At 38.3% G+C, this 19,339-nt stretch overlaps 1 protein-coding gene and 1 long non-coding RNA gene across 3 annotated transcripts; one reads left to right on the forward strand and one right to left on the reverse strand.

Annotated features, from left to right (window-relative positions):
* Position 1: 1 nt before the first annotated feature.
* On the reverse strand, positions 2 to 18,336 carry LOC146480759 (uncharacterized). 2 transcript variants are annotated; one of them, XR_014864588.1, is made up of 10 exons: positions 18,176 to 18,336; positions 17,873 to 17,981; positions 7,646 to 7,859; positions 6,386 to 6,476; positions 5,658 to 5,712; positions 5,317 to 5,344; positions 4,588 to 4,647; positions 3,328 to 3,465; positions 2,224 to 2,689; positions 2 to 2,157 (listed from the first exon to the last, which is right to left on the reverse strand). XR_014864588.1 is itself a non-coding variant. In XM_085109096.1 (9 exons), the coding sequence occupies exons 1-9, from the start codon at positions 18,188 to 18,190 to the stop codon at positions 2,443 to 2,445; spliced, it is 957 nt and encodes a 318-aa protein (XP_084965222.1). In that variant the 5' UTR covers positions 18,191 to 18,336; the 3' UTR covers positions 2 to 2,442. The 2 variants fall into 2 exon arrangements, 1 of the variants encoding a protein (XP_084965222.1); XM_085109096.1 differs by having other exon boundaries at positions 2 to 2,689.
* Positions 12,174 to 14,835, forward strand: LOC146480760 (uncharacterized). Its single transcript, XR_014864581.1, has 2 exons — positions 12,174 to 14,168; positions 14,627 to 14,835. It is a non-coding gene; the product is annotated as an uncharacterized LOC146480760 (long non-coding RNA).
* Positions 18,337 to 19,339: the final 1,003 nt, after the last annotated feature.

Here is a 19,339-nt window from a genome sequence, read left to right on the forward strand (position 1 = left end):
CTAAAGCGTCTAAAATGCTCGATTTATTTTAGCAAGTCTATTTAAAATTACAGAGAGGTCATTCAAAACACGTCCGAGTTACTAATAAGACTATTTAGATGTAAAAGAAATGAAAAATGGGCGCTACAAATATCAATAACATATAGGGTAAATTCATATTAAGAGAGTTTTACAACAAAATTGTAAAACACAGTTAATGGAACGTGACGCCTTTCACCCTGTGGGGCATTGCTGGTAATTCTTAAAACTCGGTACAAAGGTTACAAAGCTTAAAACTCGGTAATTCTTAAAACTCGGTACAAAGATAAAACTCGGTACCTGGTACTGTAGTGTACCATTGTATTCATTGTCTAGGCATTTATCTATAATTCTATCTTAGTATGTTGCAATTCTGTCTGGATACTAGTTATTTCGTCCTTTCTAAATGGTTAAATCTTCTGAATACCCCATTCATGTCTCTGTTATTATGATGTAAGGTCTAGCATGTAAATGGTAGAAGCCTGGCAATTGGCTCAGGCATTGAACACTGTCTAGGTATAAAACGCTGCGTAAAAAGTTTTTTAAAACTCATATTTCCTATGCAATTGTTTGCTCGCTGTTAAGCTTACAACTGTAAGTTCTTCACACACACAAAAAAAACTGTTCAGAAGGCGTCTAAAAATTATTTCATTTTCGTCGGCATGAGGTGTAAGCGGCATTATTATTCTATTTCAGTTCTATCTGTCCGGAAAACAAAAGTGAGGTCGGGGAGAAACATTTTCAAGAAATCGAAGTAAAAATATTGTAAAAAACAAAAACAAAAACAAAACAAACAAAAAAAAGCTTTGTTTACGGTGAAAGTACGGTATGTCCAGAAATGCACGCTAATGAGATTGGTGAACTGTATGACAGACATCACAAGGTGTCCCCTAACCTTAAATAACTCTGTCAAACATGAAGTCATATGAAAATGACAAAAAGTCCGTCTTATATGAAGTACCCAAATTCAAGGTTTGGTGCATTTGAGGAAGTGGCGAATCTCGCCGGAAATAACACTTGTTTTTGTTTTCCAGACTTTTCTTTTAAAACACGTAAGGAGTCTGCCAACAGGCTCTTTGGACGCCATTGGCAAACAGGGCCCAGTTGTTCGATAGCTGACTAACGCTAATCCACGATTAAAAGTTAACCGAGGTTTTCAACTCTCTTTCTAAGCCCATGGTAAAGACAGGTACGCCAAAACTGAGGGACAAAGCTCTTTTGCAAAATCTTCATTGATTAGTAATTAAGCTTGAATCAAAGTTGACGTTAACCCAGGATTAGCCTAAACGGGCTTTCAACAACTGGGCCCTGAACTCAAAGTTTCCTTGGGATCCCACAAGCTATCCTATATGGTCCCTTTTATGTTCGCGATGAAAGGCACCGCGAAAGTGTAGCAAAAATCCCGGTTAAATTACATGGGCGATTCGATATTTCGCCGTAAAATTGCATCGAAACTCACCCATGTAAACGGCCCTATATATTTTGAACAGCCGTTCTTTTTGCCTTACTGATCCTACACACGAGAGCAAAAGTAGAAATTATACAAATTAGCAGCATAAAACGCGTGCCACGTAAGTTAGGTGAAAAAAAGGGACTGCTTGCAGTCTATCGTAACTATAAGGGCGCTTGTTATTTGTCAGAACTGTATATCGAACACATCATTTTGAAGGGATGGTGCTGCAAAATCTGGAAAAATAATCACTCCGAAAATGGTACGCGCTATTTTGAAGAAATTCGAAGGACGAGGATAAAACATCCTTCAAGTTGGTGCATCCCGTTTACAAATTGACTGGGCTGGCCGGCCAGTTATGACAAATGTAAAGCGCCCTATCAGGCTTGCCCACAGATCTAGGTAATCTCTACTAAGAGGGTCTACATGAGGGTGCTCGATCATCAGCTATCAGTTAAAAGCTAGGACATTTCTCAGCTATCAGCTAGAATTTCGGCCATTTCTCAACTATCAGTTGATTATGACGGATCTTAGTTCACTTTCGTTCTCACACGTGTTTCTGCGGTTTTGTATCGAATCAACGTGTCCCTTTTATTAGCCGAAAAGTGTCGAGTATCATCCGAAGATTCCCGAAGAACTTTCGAGTGATTCCAATATCTTTACGAGACACTACGAACACTGTTTATCATCTTCTGATGACCTCACGCTTTTGGAAACAGACTTGCGAGGAGCTCCGAACCATCTTCGTTAGCAACTTACTTTCCAGGCATCAACTATACAGTTATTGGCAAGCTATTTTCAACTAAAATTTACACTTTGCTCGATCAAAGTTTAGCCATCTCAGCTAACAGTTTTCTAAAGGTTTCCCGGCCATTAGTTAAAAGACCTGCCATTTCTCAGCTGACAGTTAGCAATTTGGCCAATTCTCAGCTATATACTCTCAGTTAACCTCATGCAGACCCTCCGCTAACATTTCACTGCTGAACAATTGGTTTGGAATTGGTTACTTTCAGTTCTTTGGTCAGCGGTTTAATTGCCCGGCTGGACCCTCGAGATGTCCCGAGATACGACACAATGGCTTCCTTGATGTGATATCGTGGGCTTGGGGGCAGCTTCTTGAGTTCAGAGAGGTTCATTCTATGCCAGTCTTGAACTGTTCTCTCATAATCCACTTTGGCTTGCTTTTCTGCTTGTTTTTCGTATGTGTGATTCAAATCGTGCCTAAAAAAAATAGAAAAAAAGGGACACTGTCACGGTCTGCGCATGCGTGAGTCCGCTTTCTCAAGCAAGGTCACAAATCACGAATTAATTTAACAAGGCAAAATTATCTCCTTTTTAGTACGAAATTCTAACCGAAACATTATGTTTTATGTAAAATGCGTTAAATTCCAAACAGCATGACAGGAAAGTCATAATCAACAGCTTTCATCCCTGTGGTCCCAGTTTAGGATTTCATTCAACTAATCAATCAATTTTTCGTTGGTTTGCTTTGATCTCTGCCATGTATTTGTCTCCTTAGACAAGAAACAATTTCCTTCCCATTTTTTCTAAGAACAATAATATATATATCTAAAAAATACTTCACTGAGCAATCCCTGTGGGCTTTTCAGAGTAATTTACACAAAAGGCTAGTACGTAGTAAACTATATGAGAGAAAACCTTTCATCTTACAATGAAATCGGATTTAAAACTTGTCCAAAAGACACGTCTTATAGCCTCTCTACCTGGTCATTTCCTCGCTCCGTGCGTAAGCTATATACAATTGGGTTATTCTTTTCAGACATTGCGAAAGCTCGTCTAACATAAGTTCAAATCATTTACTACGCCTGGTGCGATAAAACTAATGTAGGATTTTTTACCTGAAGTTTACCAACTCATCATACGTCATTTTGTTTGGTTGATAATTTGATTGGTTGAATTTTGGAAAACTCGGCATTGGTAAAGGCGGCAGTCGAGTGCTGCCTTGATTGTCACGTGACTTGGCCGTATTTCTGCTCCTGAAATGATAACGTAAATGAGTCAAAACAATTTCTCGCATTGAAATTGGTGCGAAAAGCAGTTTTACGCTTCTCCGTCGTAAGAACGCGCGGGGTATTCATAAGAGAAGCCTGAAGCGAGTGAGGAAATGGATGAGTGACTGGAGAGAGACGCTAAAAAAACAGTTTCTTTTTCGCGCTTCACACAGACTACACAACAGTTGTATTTTTCTCTCGAAATTCTCGGAGGGAGACGCGGATCAATAAAAGCGCCAACTCGCGAGGCACAAAGCACCTAAGTGGCCGTGAATTCTCAGGCGCGTCTCTCTCCAGTCACCCTTGTTTGCAACAATATTAAAGCAACCAAAAAAAACAACAACAACAACATTGAAAACGTTTGTCGGCGCAAGGTAACTGTCACATTATCTCTTTGGAACTTTTTGCTATACTACACTGTTGAGGTCATTATCAATGCAAAGGACATAGAATATATTTTGTGAACTAGGATCAGGAAAAAGAGTCTCAGGTAAGACACTAAATTGAACTTCTTTCTCAGGTGCACTTGGCGTGTAGGATGGGAATTCTAACGATCTGCATGCAACGCAAACGTTTGAACGCGTCAAGTTAACTGGTCATCTTTAATAATGGGACGATTTCCATTTAGCCAAAATTCAACCGGTTGACTGATGCACATGAAATGCGAGGATTCACCGAAAAATTTCCGGAAAACACGACGACCTCCGGACATATACTCCACTTTTTAGAAACCATCGCAGTTATGTCGATGGTTTTAATGCAGGCCTCCACCGCAACGGGTATGTTACGAATTCACAGAATGACCAGGCCAGCCGGTGGCTTAATATTGCGATGGTTTCTCATTTATTAATTCTTTCATTCGCAGTTCAAATATATGAAATTCATATATTTCAATTCCAAAAACCGTTTTAAATACAACTTCATTTCGATCTCCTTGACTTCGTTTGCCATCATGTAATTTTTTTTTTATCTCTCAATGAACTTAAAACGAGGCCCTTTGCCATGACGGACAAAGCCTTTTCAACTCTTTCCATTTGACACAATAAGGTTTCTGGAATTTTAAACCAAAAATTTTGGCTAAATTGAAGGCGCCCCTGGTGTTCATACCAATCTGCTGCGTGAAAAAGCCTTCCGGGAAGCCTTGACTGTTGAACTGGATTAGGAAAGCTGACAAAAAAAGAGCAGAATGTCACTAAATGCTGCCAACCTCAATAAACTATATGAAAACCAAGTTAACTCTGAATGAATTGAATTTAGAGCTTTTTTCAATTAAGTGTTGTAGAGCGGTTTCCAATCGAGCGTCTAAAACCAAAACCGAAGTAATTACTCTGACCAATCAAAACAGACACAAACATCGCAATGAACCAATCAGAATTCAAAGCAAATACATGTAACCGGCGCCAAGCGCGGGAAAACACGTGCGGGCGAGGCACGATTGGTTTTGGTTTTACATCTTATTGGTTGAGAAAGTGGCACGAGTTTTATCAACCAATCACTGAGCGTAATAATGCAAAACCAAAGCAAAAACGCAATTACTTTCGACACTCAATTGAAAACCGCTCTAAAACCAAAACCAATGTAATTTCTCTGGCCAATCACAACAGATGTAAACAGCACAATCAGCCAATCAGAACTCGAAGCAAATACATGTAACGTGCGTCAAGCGCGGGAAAACGCGTGCGACCAAGCACGATTGGTTTTGCTTTGGTTTCCCATTGGTTGAGAAAATGGCGCGAACTTTGCCAACCAATCATTGAGTGTAGTAAAGCAAAACCACAGCAAACGCGAAATTACTTTCGACATTCAATTGAAAACCGCTCCATTAGGATTACTTACTTATCCATTTTCCATGCAACTTCTGGATCTAAAAAACGAAGAGAAAAAAGGTGTCATATATCGCACTAAGTTCTTATCTCGTGATAGACGTGATAGATTCATAACGGAGGAATAGAAATCTTTCATTCATACCCAGTCCAATTTCTGCTATATAAATTTATTGCAAACTGTTGTATTTCTTGAAACAATCAATAGAGGTGATTAATAAAGAAGGTTCTTGTTGGGGAGGGCACCCAGGACGGCCAGCTTGCCATTTTCTCAACTGACACCAAGAATGTGCATCTTGGATCCTGATTAAATTCCTTTAGGTCAGAAATTTTTGATGGGACATTATTTCTTACCTACTACTCCAAGAGCTGTTGGCCTGTGTCCATAACCTCTGGGGATTGTTAGTTCCTGAATATCAAATATAAAAGAGGGGCTTACTACAGACCAGCAGTTTTGGATATAAGTTTTTTCTTGCTTACCAATACCTGCAAATACCTCAATTTTGAACATTACAGAAAAAATTGTGATTGATTGGACATCTGCCTACTTGGAACTTTCTGAGGCATGACACAAGCCACTAGTGCATATAATCCCCTTTGGAGGGTGTTTTCATAAATTAATTATACATATTTTGGGGGTGATTGCAAATCACTCATACAACCATTTCAACTTAACCTAAGGCGAGAGAATGTTAAGCAGTAAAGTAAAATTTGGATTAGAGGGAGTAAATTAAATTAAATGTGGCTTCCTTAAATTTGGAATTATGCTTTGACATGGTAAGTGCATGCATGTGATCTGCAGCTGAGTTAACAAAAAAAAAACAACAACAACAACAAAAAAAACAGACAAACTTTTGTGGGTAGACTGAGCATGTCCAACTGGTAAGCATATTTTGAAATCTCAGAATTTGGGGTGGACAATGCTTCATGATTGACTGTCTTTTTCAGCACCAGATATAGCCCCGATATAATTGGATGCTCACTGACAATGTGGGCCACACAAGTGTGAGTATGAACAGTGAATATGTTCAGAACTTATGAGTAACAGCTACAAACAGTAAAATAATAGAGAACATTCATACCTGTTGCCGCAAATCTTGGATTGTACAGTTGACCAGGTATTGGTTGTAATATGGTGACAAGCTGTTAAAAATATCTGGAGCGAATGGTCTCCTGTTGATGAAACAAACGTCTGTCACCAGTTAAACTGGATTTAACGTCACTTAAATTTTCCCAAACATGTTTGAAGCAAACTAAATTTTGACTGTCATCTGCTTTAAATATGCACGTCCATCTTAAAGAGTTATCTGTCTCAGAAAGACGTTTATCTTGGAGAGGTATCTGCTTCAAAGAGGTTCCCATGCATTCTGGACATGGAAGGATGTCCTTCTTGGAGTAGCCTGCCACACAGTTGTTTTTAAGGCGTCATATTACAGTCCTTCCTGAAACAAGATGACTCCCCGAAAAACAAATGCGTAGGAGGGTATTATTGGAGAAGTGTCTACCTTAAATGAGATTTGTTTCCCTGTTTTAAAGAGATTTGAAATTCAGAGAAATGTTTTAAAAGATCGAGGCTTCTATCTGTCATAGAGATGTGGCCACCTTGAAGCAGTGTCTCTCATAGAGAGGTGTCCAGCTTGAGAGGTGTCTGTCTCAGAAAGGTGCATCATTATGAGGTGTCTGTCTCATAAAGGTTTGTGTTAATGAGGTGTCTGTCTCAGAAATGTGTCTTAATGAGGTGTCTGTCTAAGAAAGGTATCTCTTAGTGAGGTGAGGTCTTAGAGAGGTATATATCTTAGAGGTGTCAGACTTTATGAGGTGTCTGTCTTAGTAAGGTGCCCATCTTAAAGAGGTGTCTGTCTTGAAAATGTTTGTCTTTATAGAGGCATCTATCTTAGACATGTGTCCACATTAGAGGTGTCTGTCTCAGAGACATCTCTCTTAGAGGAGTGCTCCTCTTAGAGGTGTCTATCTTAAACATGTGTCCACATTAGGTGTCTGTCTCAGAGACATCTCCCTTAGAGGTGTTTGTGGTATATAGAATTGTCTATCTAGAGGGATGTCTTGGTAAGACATCTATAAACTATGTTCTAAAAGGATAGAGTTGTCCACATCCAAAAGGTGTCTGTCACAAGAGATGTTAAAAAATTGTCTCTGCTCTTGTACCTGAAAGTCTCTGCCTTAGGGAGCAGAGTGTGGTATTTACCCCGGATAGTGTTGTTGTTTACTTGTTCTGGTCTTAAAAAGAGTTTGTTTTATCAAGAAAGTGGATCAGTTTTTCACTCTTATCAGTAACCCTGCTATCTGGGGTATCCATAACAGCACAAATCTTCTTTACTTACACTGGAGGTCTGTGGATAGACTGCTGGAATTCAATCATCTGAGACTTCAGTCTATGCAGCTCTGCCATCATCTGTTGCGTTTTGGAGTCAAGGCGAGTGGACGCCCTGGAGCTAGGCGGCTTTGAGGTACCTTTGCCCTTCTTGTCAGAATGTTTAGGACTCTTGTTCTCACCATGGCCAGCAGTGGTCTCTTTTTTGCCTTGTTCATCTTCATCTATGGGATCATAAATTTTATCAGTGAAGCTTTATTTTCTAATTCTCATACATACAACATCACCTTGTGCAGTTCCAGAAAATACCCATACTCCCCCCATGAAAGGTGTTTTGTTTTGCACCCCCCTCCCCCAGGAAGTTCCAGAATAGCTTTATACTTTGCTTCTAAAATTTTGACTTTTAAGACCTCCCTCCCCCTAGGAATTTCCTTGCATGACCTTCCATGGGGTTGGTATGGATTTTATCTGGAACTGCACATTAAGAAAAGAATGGTTGAAGTGAACATTACATTCACACAAAGCTACAAAATTATTCAAATTTTTATATCATCACACTTATGTCCAGGCAATATATTATATAGATAAAGATGATGCAAAGTTTCTGGGCCACAATACAAACTATATAGTTATTTAATCATTTACTGATTAATACATCATTCTCATTTATTAACCAGACTTAACATATTCCATCACATTATTTCCATTACGCATATGCCACACATTGACATTCCCAGGGGGGGCCAGCAGCGAGGCCTGGATCCGAGTTTGCATGATCGCCCCAGTTAAGAAATTCGGAAACAATTTGGCTATTCGACGTCCAAACATCACAGGAAGGTTTCGGTCGCTTTTTTACCTGAAGTTTGGTCATCAAGAGGGATCACGGATGCAAATTCTGCGGCGAAAAACGAAAATACTGCAACCAACGACTAGCTGACCCCGGAAAGGATCAGTACTAGTTAGATCTGACACATAGTTCACAAGGCTAGACCTGCTCCTGTAGAAATTGACACTCGAGAGAGGTAGTAAGACTTCCTCCATTCCACTTTATCATTACCTTCCCTATTTTTTCATTTATGTACACTGTAGAATTTCCTCCCTTTACAGCAACATACTGGGAGTCAACAAACTGGAGGTTCTGGTGATCTAATTTTCTGTTTTGCTTAAGTTAAAATATGTTACTATCATACTCTCAACAACAGATTTTTCTTTTTCAATCTCTTCTAAATGGTGAAAAGTTGAGAGGTGATGTAAGCAGCGCTTTGCTCTTCAACTTTGCCAAGTGAGCCACAAATATTGACTTTTGAATTTAGTATGTGTGCTTGGTAATAAATCTCATCATTTTAAAGAAAGAGGTGAAGTTATCTTTCATTATTTTAGATTTTGTCTATCATACCTCTGGGGTGAGAACTGAAACATAGAAGAGGCAGGGTGCTAAACAGCAATACTCCAGCCAGTCATTACACTGTGCAAGTGCGTGAAAATGTGCAGTAATTGCGTAATTTACAATATGCTAATTGCATTTGACTATGTTACACAATATGTACCAATTAAACAATATTGCAATATGTCACAGTTCTGATGTATATTGTCATGTACTGATTACATAATTATACTGCAGAGTAATGTGGTCAGCTGGGTTAATCCTCCAGTTGCTACAAACATTTCAGTAATCAAGGGGTGATAATTTAGATTTGTCTTCTTCGAAATGGCTGTTGCATATACATAGAGAAACCAAATATGGTTGATTTGCCATCCCGGGATCTATTTGTTTCTGTATCTCCCTTGCAGTTGGGCTTTAGGGTGTATTCCCACTAGCCCAATTTTGACATCCACCAATGGGGGAAAACCACCATACCGATACAGGTGGTCATGGACATCTGTAAGGGTGACAGGTAAAACAATAATATTTACGTGTACCTTCCAAGGTTTCTGCACATGCATGTGGTTTCTGCAGGATCTCAGTGTATCAGTACATTGTTCACCCCGTACTACTGAACTCAACTTCCCAATTTTTTGCACAAGAGAATAAGGACCTGAATGTCTTTTCATGTAACTTAATCTCCCTGTAGAGACAAGAGACAAACACCCCTGCATCCGCTCATACAAACCTGGTAGCTCTATTCACAACAATGTTAAGCAATCTTCTGAGATCTTTATAAGCTATCCTTTCCAGTTGCAAAATTTTCTTACCTAAAAATTTCTTAAGGACTCAAGCCGTTTTCCTTGTGTATGCATTTAAACCATTTGTGCATCAAAATTAAACTTACAGGAATAACTGTCGTCTCGCAACATTTAAACAGAGGGAGAATTCCATAAAATAGACATGTTGTTTCATTCGTAACTACGCTTTCAACAGTTAATACGTATAAAATGTGGGACAAATACTTTTAATAAGTTTACATTAAAGTTCCTAGCTGATCTTGAGAAATAAGCTTACATTCTGGGCTTTTGCGATGACAGTCGTGAAACACTGCGTGGTGGCTTCTAGTTTCTTCAGAACTGAACAAGAATTGAAATTGAAATCTACTATTTTGTCGACGTACAATATCTTCCTGAGACGACGAAAACCATAATCGTTCGCTACATTACAAATCATATTCTTCACCACATACACTCGCTGGTAAAATCTTAGCTCAGCTGAGAACATGTCGCTCGCAATTTCAATGTTGACGGCTTTACTAATAATATAACCTGAAACAAAGCTGGCACCTCATTCCAGTGGTCTTGATTAATCGTAGTGTTCAAACTTCGTACTACCGCAAAAAAACATGCTAACAGTAAATAAACAATAACTAAATACGACTGCGTTTTCCACGTCGAGTCGCCACGGACAAAATAGCACATGAATCCTTTGCATTTCGCGCATGCTCGTTACGGTTTTCGAATGATTGACAGATTTCTTTACTGGGGCGATCATCTATTTCCGAAAAGCGGCAAGATCAAAGGTAGCTGCCAGCCCCCCCTGGACATTCCAATCCTAGCAGTATGCAGGACGTTAATGCCCCATGAACCTAGTTTAATGGCCGTAGCTCCCACAAGTCTGTCTCCTGTAGCTCAGTGGTAGCTGAGCATCCGACTCCTGATAGGAGAACTCAGACTTGTTTCCCGAGTATGCCTGTGTCATTTTCTGATTAAAACATCATTCTTATTTATATAGTGATTAGTTACCTCAAATTAAGTAAGAGAGTAAGAGAGGATTTAGGAACTGTTTATTTATTGCCTTGCTGGTTTGACATTTTTTTTTTGAGGGAGGAAAACAAAAGCACAATTTGCAGTTTTAAAATATAAAGATCAGTTAAGCTGAAAAGTGAGTTCAAATTTTAAAAAAATGCAATAAATTTTTCAAAGAATGATGCTTTTCCCCATTTTACACCCATCTGATTTTTTATTCTTTACCCCATTATACAGCTATTCCATAATAATTTTTGCAAACATCCAATGCCAAGCTCAAGATTTGAACAGGTGGGCAGGAGATAAATTTGGTTCACCAGGGCAGGATGGTTATAACTTGGATATGTTCTTTTAAATTGAAAAAGTTGGTTGGGAATGTTGGAAGTAGCCTGGCAAAGTCATGTCCGCAGATGATCAGTTTGCCCGGTGCCTGGCCCTTTAAAATGAATTGAAACCCATGTGAGCTCAAACTGAATTGTTTAGGAAATCCCCTGCACACACAGACATTGTATCTTGGTGATCTAAGTTTATATGAAAAACCACACATTTTTCACCAAGAGTTGACATTACACAACACGTATCCTGCTAGCCTCCCATGCAGACATCCTTAGGGGTACGTCATGCTTTTTGTTGGGAGGAAACGCGTGACAATCCCTAAGGATGTCTGCATGGGAGGCTAGTACCCTGCAAGCAGAGTTTTTTTTTTCTGGCAAGTCTTTTAGCATGTACAAAGTTGTTTGCATCTGTAGTATTTTTGGTCGTCTTACCAATAATATTCCTAACATTTGTTTACCGCAGGTTGACAGAGGGGGGGGGGGGGGGGGTGGTGAGGGGAGCAGGTAGGAACAATGGCCCAGTTGATAATCGCCTAGAGGAGTCAAATCCGTCTGAGCCAGTCATCGCCAGTTACAATGGATTCTTGTTTATACTTGCAACAGTGAGGTAGTTCTACTATAAATTTAATTTATCTGCCATGAGTGTAACCCTGGTGAAAAACTTTACAGGATCTTCAAGGATCTTTAAAGATCTTCAAAGACCTGCCAAAGATCTTTAAAGATAAAGATCCTCAAAGGATCCTTATAGGATCTTTGAAGATCCTCCAAAGATCTTCAAAGATCCTGCATTTGCAAGATCTTGTTATACTATCTGCAAAGATCCTCAAGGAATTGGTAAGGATCTTGCAAGGATCTTCTTAAGATCCTTGCAAAGATTCCTGGAAAGATCTTTGCAAGAATCCTTCAAGATCCTCAAAGATTTGATGAGGATCTTTGAAGAATCTTACAAAGATCCTTTTACAGATCTTGCAAAGATCTTTGCAAGGATCCTTCAGGATCCTCAAGGATTTAATGAGGATCTTTGAAGAATCTTACAAAGATCCTTTGAAAGATCTTGCAAAGATCTTTGCCAGGATCCTCAAGGATTTAATGAGGATCTTTAAAGAATCTTAGAAAGATCCTTTTAAAGATCTTGCAAAGATCTTTGCCAGGATCCTCAAGGATTTAATGAGGATCTTTAAAGAATCTTAGAAAGATCCTTTTAAAGATCCTGCAAAGATCTTTGCCAGGATCCTTCAGGATCCTCAAGGATTAAATGAGGATCTTTGAAGAATCTTTAAAAGATCCTTTCAAAGATCTTGCAAGAGATCTTCGCCAAAATCTTCAACGATTTAATAAGGATCCTTCGAAGATCTTGCAAAGATCTTTGTCAGGATCCTTAGGGATCCTAAAGGATTTTTAAATTAAGCTGAATATCTTTGACGGATCTTAAAAGGATCCTTGATAGTAAGGATCTTGCAAAGACCTTTGCGAGGATCCTTCATGAGCTTCAAGGATTTAATGAGGATGTTTGCAAGACCCCTATGATAAATAGAAAAAAACCGGTGATGGAAAATAAAAGGCCATTACACTTGCAATTACAGTGTAGGCATTTAGTAATTTATTTTATTAATCAATAAGACCGTTTATTCAAATACACTTCGCAGTCCGAAGACTGAATTGCGTGTACAAATAATTAAATTGTATGAAACTAAAAAACAAATATATATACAAAATATAGAAAAAAAATTCATAATTACAGGTAACATATAATACAGAAGAATGCATAGAACTATGCGAGAGGAAAAAGGACATTATTTAAAAAACTATATACTACTACTAATGACTAATAATAAAAGAGTTATTTTAACGATTGGTCTTGCACACCGGAATAGCTCATTTTACAGTTGTGTGCTAAGTGACCTCGTCTTGGATTCTAAGCGAGGCTGGGGGTGACCTTGTTTTGATACAGACCTCACTGCTTTTCATATGCAGATCATACTGTTCTTCTGCTAACTATTTGCATTTACATATGAAAAGCAGTGAGGTCTGTATCAAAACAAGGTCAACCCCAGCCTCGCTTCCAATTCAAGACCAGGTCACTAAGCACACAACTGTAAAATGGCCTATTATTGCTCGATAATTGCTCTTAAGCTTGTGGGATGAAAGGGCAGGTGGAGGCAGCAAATTTGAGAGTTTGTGGTTTCTTGATGAAGATATAGAGTTAAAAAAGTTTGTTGGAAAGAAAGTGACATCGGGCATACATGTACAATGTTGGTAGATCTGCCCGCTTTAGTAACAAATACATTTGTTACATTTCAAAATAAGAATTAAAATTTCTGTTTCTACTGAGTTTGAGCTTCCAGAGTAGATAATTATACCTTAAGGGTGTTGGAAAGTACAGACTGTTCACTAAAACTCTGAAAGTTGCAATAATGCAATGTCATCAATACTGCTGGTTTTTTGCTTGGAACTATTGCTTGGATGTCTCAAAGAAATGGGGACATGGAACATGGAATTTTGTTTTGGCAATTTAAATTTGTGATATGTTGCACCAAGATTCCTGCTTAATATGGCTTTCCACCAAAGGATATAATTCAATAGACAAATGAATAAGTTTACTCAGCTGATTGTCTGATCAGTGCTTGTCATGCAGCATGATAGTGTCTTAGTGATACTCAGACTCAGTAATTCATTCTTATAAATAAAAAGTGATTTCCAATAGCTAAAAGTTTGCTCACAGTCTTCATCAAATGATTACCCTGTCGCTTTCTTGCACAATACTTCTTTTATAAAGGAAACAAGGAAACCACCGGGCCAAGAGCGGCAGCCATCTTGGATTTCCATCAGACTTGGAAGACTGGGCACGAACAAAGCCAAATTTGGTCAGCAGCTATACACTGCAGGCTCGCAAAAAGACCGTTTCTTTTGGATTTTAGCAGGACTCGAGAAAACAAGGCACATTTTCTCGGTTTTTTCTTCTTTTAAGCTAGAAAAATGATGGCTTCAAGCAACAAAACGTGGACAACTACTTTTTAGAAACAGGTAGGCTTTAATATCAATGATTTTGATAAAAGTCTGGCTTGAAAATGTATGATGCACAATTCAACCAAACGAATGCATGTGCTTCTGTGAATTTAGCTACAAATTCATCTGATCTCGGTTGTCGAGGTAGCCATTTCCTATTTATTTTTAAAATAAAACATTTACAAACGTTTTATGGGGTAAGTTTGTAGTTTTAGCGCAAGTTGAAATGAATAATCAAATGATTGTAGTTGTACTGAGAATCAATTGCAAGCTTTATTTGTGTGGTGACTTATCCGGTCGAGTATAACATTACTTTAATTTGCCTGTGATTTGATTGAAGTTGAAGGTCAGTTTGTGGAGTATTATAATGCCCATATGTACAATAAAACAGCACCATGCGTTAAAAACGAATATGAACACTGTAATCACACAGAAGAACTGACTAAAGTGCATGATTTTTTCTCTTTTTGCTGTAGATCTTCAACTCAATTCAATGTTGTTGTCAAGGCCGAGACTCAATACTGCAGCTTCAAAGTGTGTGAAGTCACCATATCCTGCTCAATAAGCTAAGTCACTTGTAAACAGGGGAGCCTATTTTCAACTGATTTAATAAGGTTATGAATTGTGACTTCTACTACTATATATACTGCTCAGGAACAATGAAAAAATAAAATTTTGTAACTTTTGAGTTTTGAATTCATTACTTGATGTCTGATAGTTTAATAGCAAATTAGAGGGTCAAATTCTTTTGATCATGGAATTGAAAATTACAAGCAAATTGGTACTTTTTTGTCTTTAAGCGCTGTGTTTGCACAATTATTATGCCTATCAAATTTTTATAGCTGATGTTGTGACTGCACTGTTTTGTTACATTATTCATTATCTAGAATATAGTTATTCCACATTTTGTGGGTCATCACGAGGGAAAAACAACAATTTTTCTGAGCCACTATAAATGTGTTAAGGTTGTGCAGACAAGGCAGTAACTTTAAAGTTTTGTTAAAGGCTGATAATTTAGACAGGAATTTTGACTTGCACTAATGTTGTGAACAACATCTGTTGAAATTTGTTGCACTGTGTAGCCTTGTCATTAGAACTTTTGTACATAATCAGAGCTTGCTATAAGTTATTGTTTTTCTGTTATTATATTTTCTTGTACTAACTTTTTCACTGGAAATTGTCAAACCAAATTTTAGAATAAAAATTATAACAGTTTCTTGCACAATAACATTATGATCGTGATACCCAGGCTTCATGTTGTAGTCAAAATTTTGTCCATCATGGTTGAGGTAAAATATCCATCTGCTGAATATTATTCTTTCACAATACATATTAAAAGTTTTGTTTCTATTTCTGATTTTATTTACACAAGTTACTTTGTATTGATTTAGCACTGCAGACCTACATTTATATACAAACAAATTCCTGAATCTTAACTAAAATAGGTTATTCAATAAAATTATCCCTTTTATGACATGCTGATGTTCTTTTTCATCTACATACTACATGTACATTCTCAACAGCTTATTCTGAGACTCACCGGAAATTTCAGTCACAAATGTTCTTGTGATTTTGGAAAGTTCAAAGCAGTACAAGGTCTTGAAAAGGTTCATTCCGGATCCTTGAAGATCTTTTGCAAGATTATTGAAGATCTTCAAAGATCTTGGCAAGAGCTGCAAAGGATCCTGTAGGATCCTTGAAGATCTTTGGCAAGGTTATTGAAGATCCTCAAAGATCTTGAAAAGGTCTGCAAAGGATCCTTGAAAATCCTTTTAAGATCTTTGGCAACATAATTGAAGATCCTTTAAGATCTTGGCAAGTTCTGCAAATGATCTTTGCAGATCCTCAAAGATCCTGGCAAGATCTGCAAAGGATCCTTAAAGATCTTTACAAGGTCTGAAAGGATCCTTAAGGATCTTTGAGGATCCTCAAAGATCTTGGCCAAGATCTTCAAGGATCTTCAAAGATCTTGGCAAGATCTGCAAAGGATCCTTAAAGATCTTTACAAGATCTGCAAGGATCCTTAAGGATCTTTGAGGATCCTCAAAGATCTTGGCCAAGATCTTCAAGGATCTTGGCAAGAAAGTTGAGGACCCTTAAGGATCTTGGCAAGGATTTTTGAGGATCCTTAAAGATCTTCATAAGGATCCTCAAAGATCTTCATAAGGATCCTCAAAGATCTTCATGAAGATCTTTGAAGATCTTTAAAGATCCTCATAAGATTTTCACCAGGGAAGGTCATTTTGAAAGGTTAGCTACCTTACAATTATAATTCCTCGCAAAGCGAAGCCTGAGCATAGCGAAGTTAATAAATTTGTCAGGCCAAAGGCCCAAGTAGAGCTAAGCTGCGTGAATTTGAAGGTGTCCGTGCTGTTGCCTGGCAACAGTGCAAACAAAGTTTGAATGACGTCAGACAAAGGGAAGGTTGCTAGGCAGCAACAGGTTGGAAGACAAGGCTGGTGTCAGATGCAACTCATGTTTATTCATTGAGGGCTGAATGTGTTTATTCATCAAGCAGTGAAAAATGTTTATGATATTTGGTGAAACCCGACCAAATTGTTATGCAAATGACGCACAAGGGACAAGACAGATTCGCAGAGGGAGCTCGAGATTAAACAACAAAAGTCAGCGCGAGCAGCGAAGAAGAAGGAGGCATCTGGAAACCACAGAGCAAAGACAAAAGACAACATCACTTTGAATCAACTGTCCATCCAGCCCTAGCTTCACGAGGTTTTGCGAATCACGTATTTCTAGTTACTTTACAGTATCAGTTAACTGTTAACTCTGAAGTCCACACATCCAAGGCCTCCCTTTCTTGAAAACGGGAACTCTATAATCTGAGAATTTCCTCAGGTGTTCCACTACGCGCCTATCGCGTATATTTATTAAAATTTTGGGGTAAAGATTGAATTGTGTATGCATATGCTTTGTCCACTCTTCTCAAATAGGGTATTGAATTTTGCTATTTAGCTTGCAAACGGGGTCAAATGTTAGCGGAGAGTCTGTAATTTCAGTTTTCAGAGTAAACATGCATTTGCGGATTTCATAGGCCCCACTTGACTCTCGTTTATAATCCTGTTACGAAATTTACCCACGAAATTAGCTTCATTGTATTTTGAGGTTTTCATTGTTTTTATTTGGTCATGATCAGTTAAAACTTTTCTAGTCACGAAACATTAAAGAAAATTGAAGATTAGCAATACTTATCCCTGCAAAAATTGAGACAGATGATATTCACTTTGGCCAAACCCGCGAAATTATTAGTTTAAGCTTTGGCATAATTTCAGGTCACACGTACGCTAGATTAAAATTCTGAAGCATTTTGCGATCAGTAAACAATGGCGCTATAAATAACACAATAAACTTATACATGTTCATGTGAAAAGACATTTTCCAAAAACGTTAGATGTTAGGTAAACCAAAACAACAAAATAACGCGTTAACAACGCGGGTAAAACTGCACCTTAGGTATGAGGAACTGGTCAAAACTATGATAAGCCGACCGCTCCAAGGTCAAAAGAGGGTATCTGTTACGTACGCATCGCTCTGCGGTAGTACAACTTAAGTCTTACATGTAAGCTTTCACAATCTATATATCCCATATATTTTGTTCACTTAAAATCAACTCAAACAAACCGTTTATATTTCGAACACAAAAGCAAGCTTTTCAAAATAAAGCTAGGCACATAATTCTGCATTATTAGCGGGTAAAATTTATATACCAGCTGTCGTCGTATCGTGGTATCCCTCGTCCTCAAGTTGCTGATCTTGTTCGTCCACCGGCTCATCATCTTCATGTTCTTGCGCTCCGGCATCTGCAGTATTTCTCTCCTTAACAGGCGAAGAAAACAGTACGATAAATGAACGTAGATTGCAAAGTCGAAAAGTTTGAAGCTAGCTGTATGAAGTCAACCATAATCGACAGATAATTTAAGCTTATACCCTATTGTTTAGTTCCCGAACAATTCTACCTTTGAAAAGCGATTCCCAAAGGATTGCTTTGCTTCACTTAAGATTTCTCTTACCTCTCTGTCGCTCATATTCTTCAGGGACTCAAAGAAACACTGTTACGAAAAACCTGTACAATGATCTTCGAAGTATTATGCCGCAAATTGACCCTTAGTGGACTATTAGTGGTAAACTCTGAAATCTTGTTTCTATGGAAATGAGTTCACGACACGGGAAGTGTCAAATTGCACTGATTGACACTAGGATTAATATATTGTTTGGTTAATTTTCTAATAAAATATTGATGAAGATTTCGGGTAAACAATAATCGATATTGGCTTCCAAACAAATCTGGAAATGAGTGCAACAAATATCCGGCGAAAAAAAGCTCATTTTGCTATCGGTGAGAATAATTATCGACTGCGGACTACGGACTGGGTTTTAATACGAACTAGGGCATAAAACGCGGACTGGGTATAAAATCTGAGCTTAAATAAAAATTACAGTTTGTTCGTGGTCCGTAGTCCGTGTTTTTTCCCAGTCCGTAGTCCTCAGTCCGTATTTTTTATACTGACTGTTTTGCTATATTTCAAAGCGGGAGCCAACGCTGACTTTATTTATTTATTTATTTATTTATTTATTTATTTATTTTTGGCTGTGATAAGCCATCTCGTTGGCGGGAAACAGCGGCTGCCTTTCCTTTACAGAGAGTTAGCGGTGATAAACAAGTTTTTGTTTATCAGGACATTGTTTGTTGCTGATCGGAAGGCATTTATTTTTTGTTCAAAACGTTTTGGAACATACACGAATGAATACTACACCTTCGTGCACCTTCAAACAGGTCCATTGCTCATTTTGTAGAACGTGTTAAAATAGATCATTACTACTTCTGCTGCTACTGCTAAAATAGGCCATTTCTAAGGCTTTGAACCTCATTACAAAAGCGAGTCTCGGAGGGCGGGTGTTTACACGACAGAAAAGGAGGAACGGCTCGGATAGAAACAAGCACCAGTCCAATAATTTTTGGCCGTTTATACGAGAAATATCAGCGAAAGGTTCCGATAAGAAGCTGGAGGCACCGGTCCCCAAATGTTGGTGGAACGGTAAGGGCTGTTTACACGACAAAATTTTAGGGACCGGTCATGGTTGAGCCCGCATCAATCAGCAGATCAGTGTATTTCGTTTAAAGCGCACGTGCTCGTGAAGCAATATGGCGAAGTCACTTTATCTGTCGCGTTTGC

This window comes from Pavona decussata, unplaced genomic scaffold (assembly GCF_977016875.1).
Source record: "Pavona decussata unplaced genomic scaffold, jaPavDecu1.1 SCAFFOLD_52, whole genome shotgun sequence".
Classification (NCBI taxonomy): domain Eukaryota; kingdom Metazoa; phylum Cnidaria; class Anthozoa; order Scleractinia; family Agariciidae; genus Pavona; species Pavona decussata.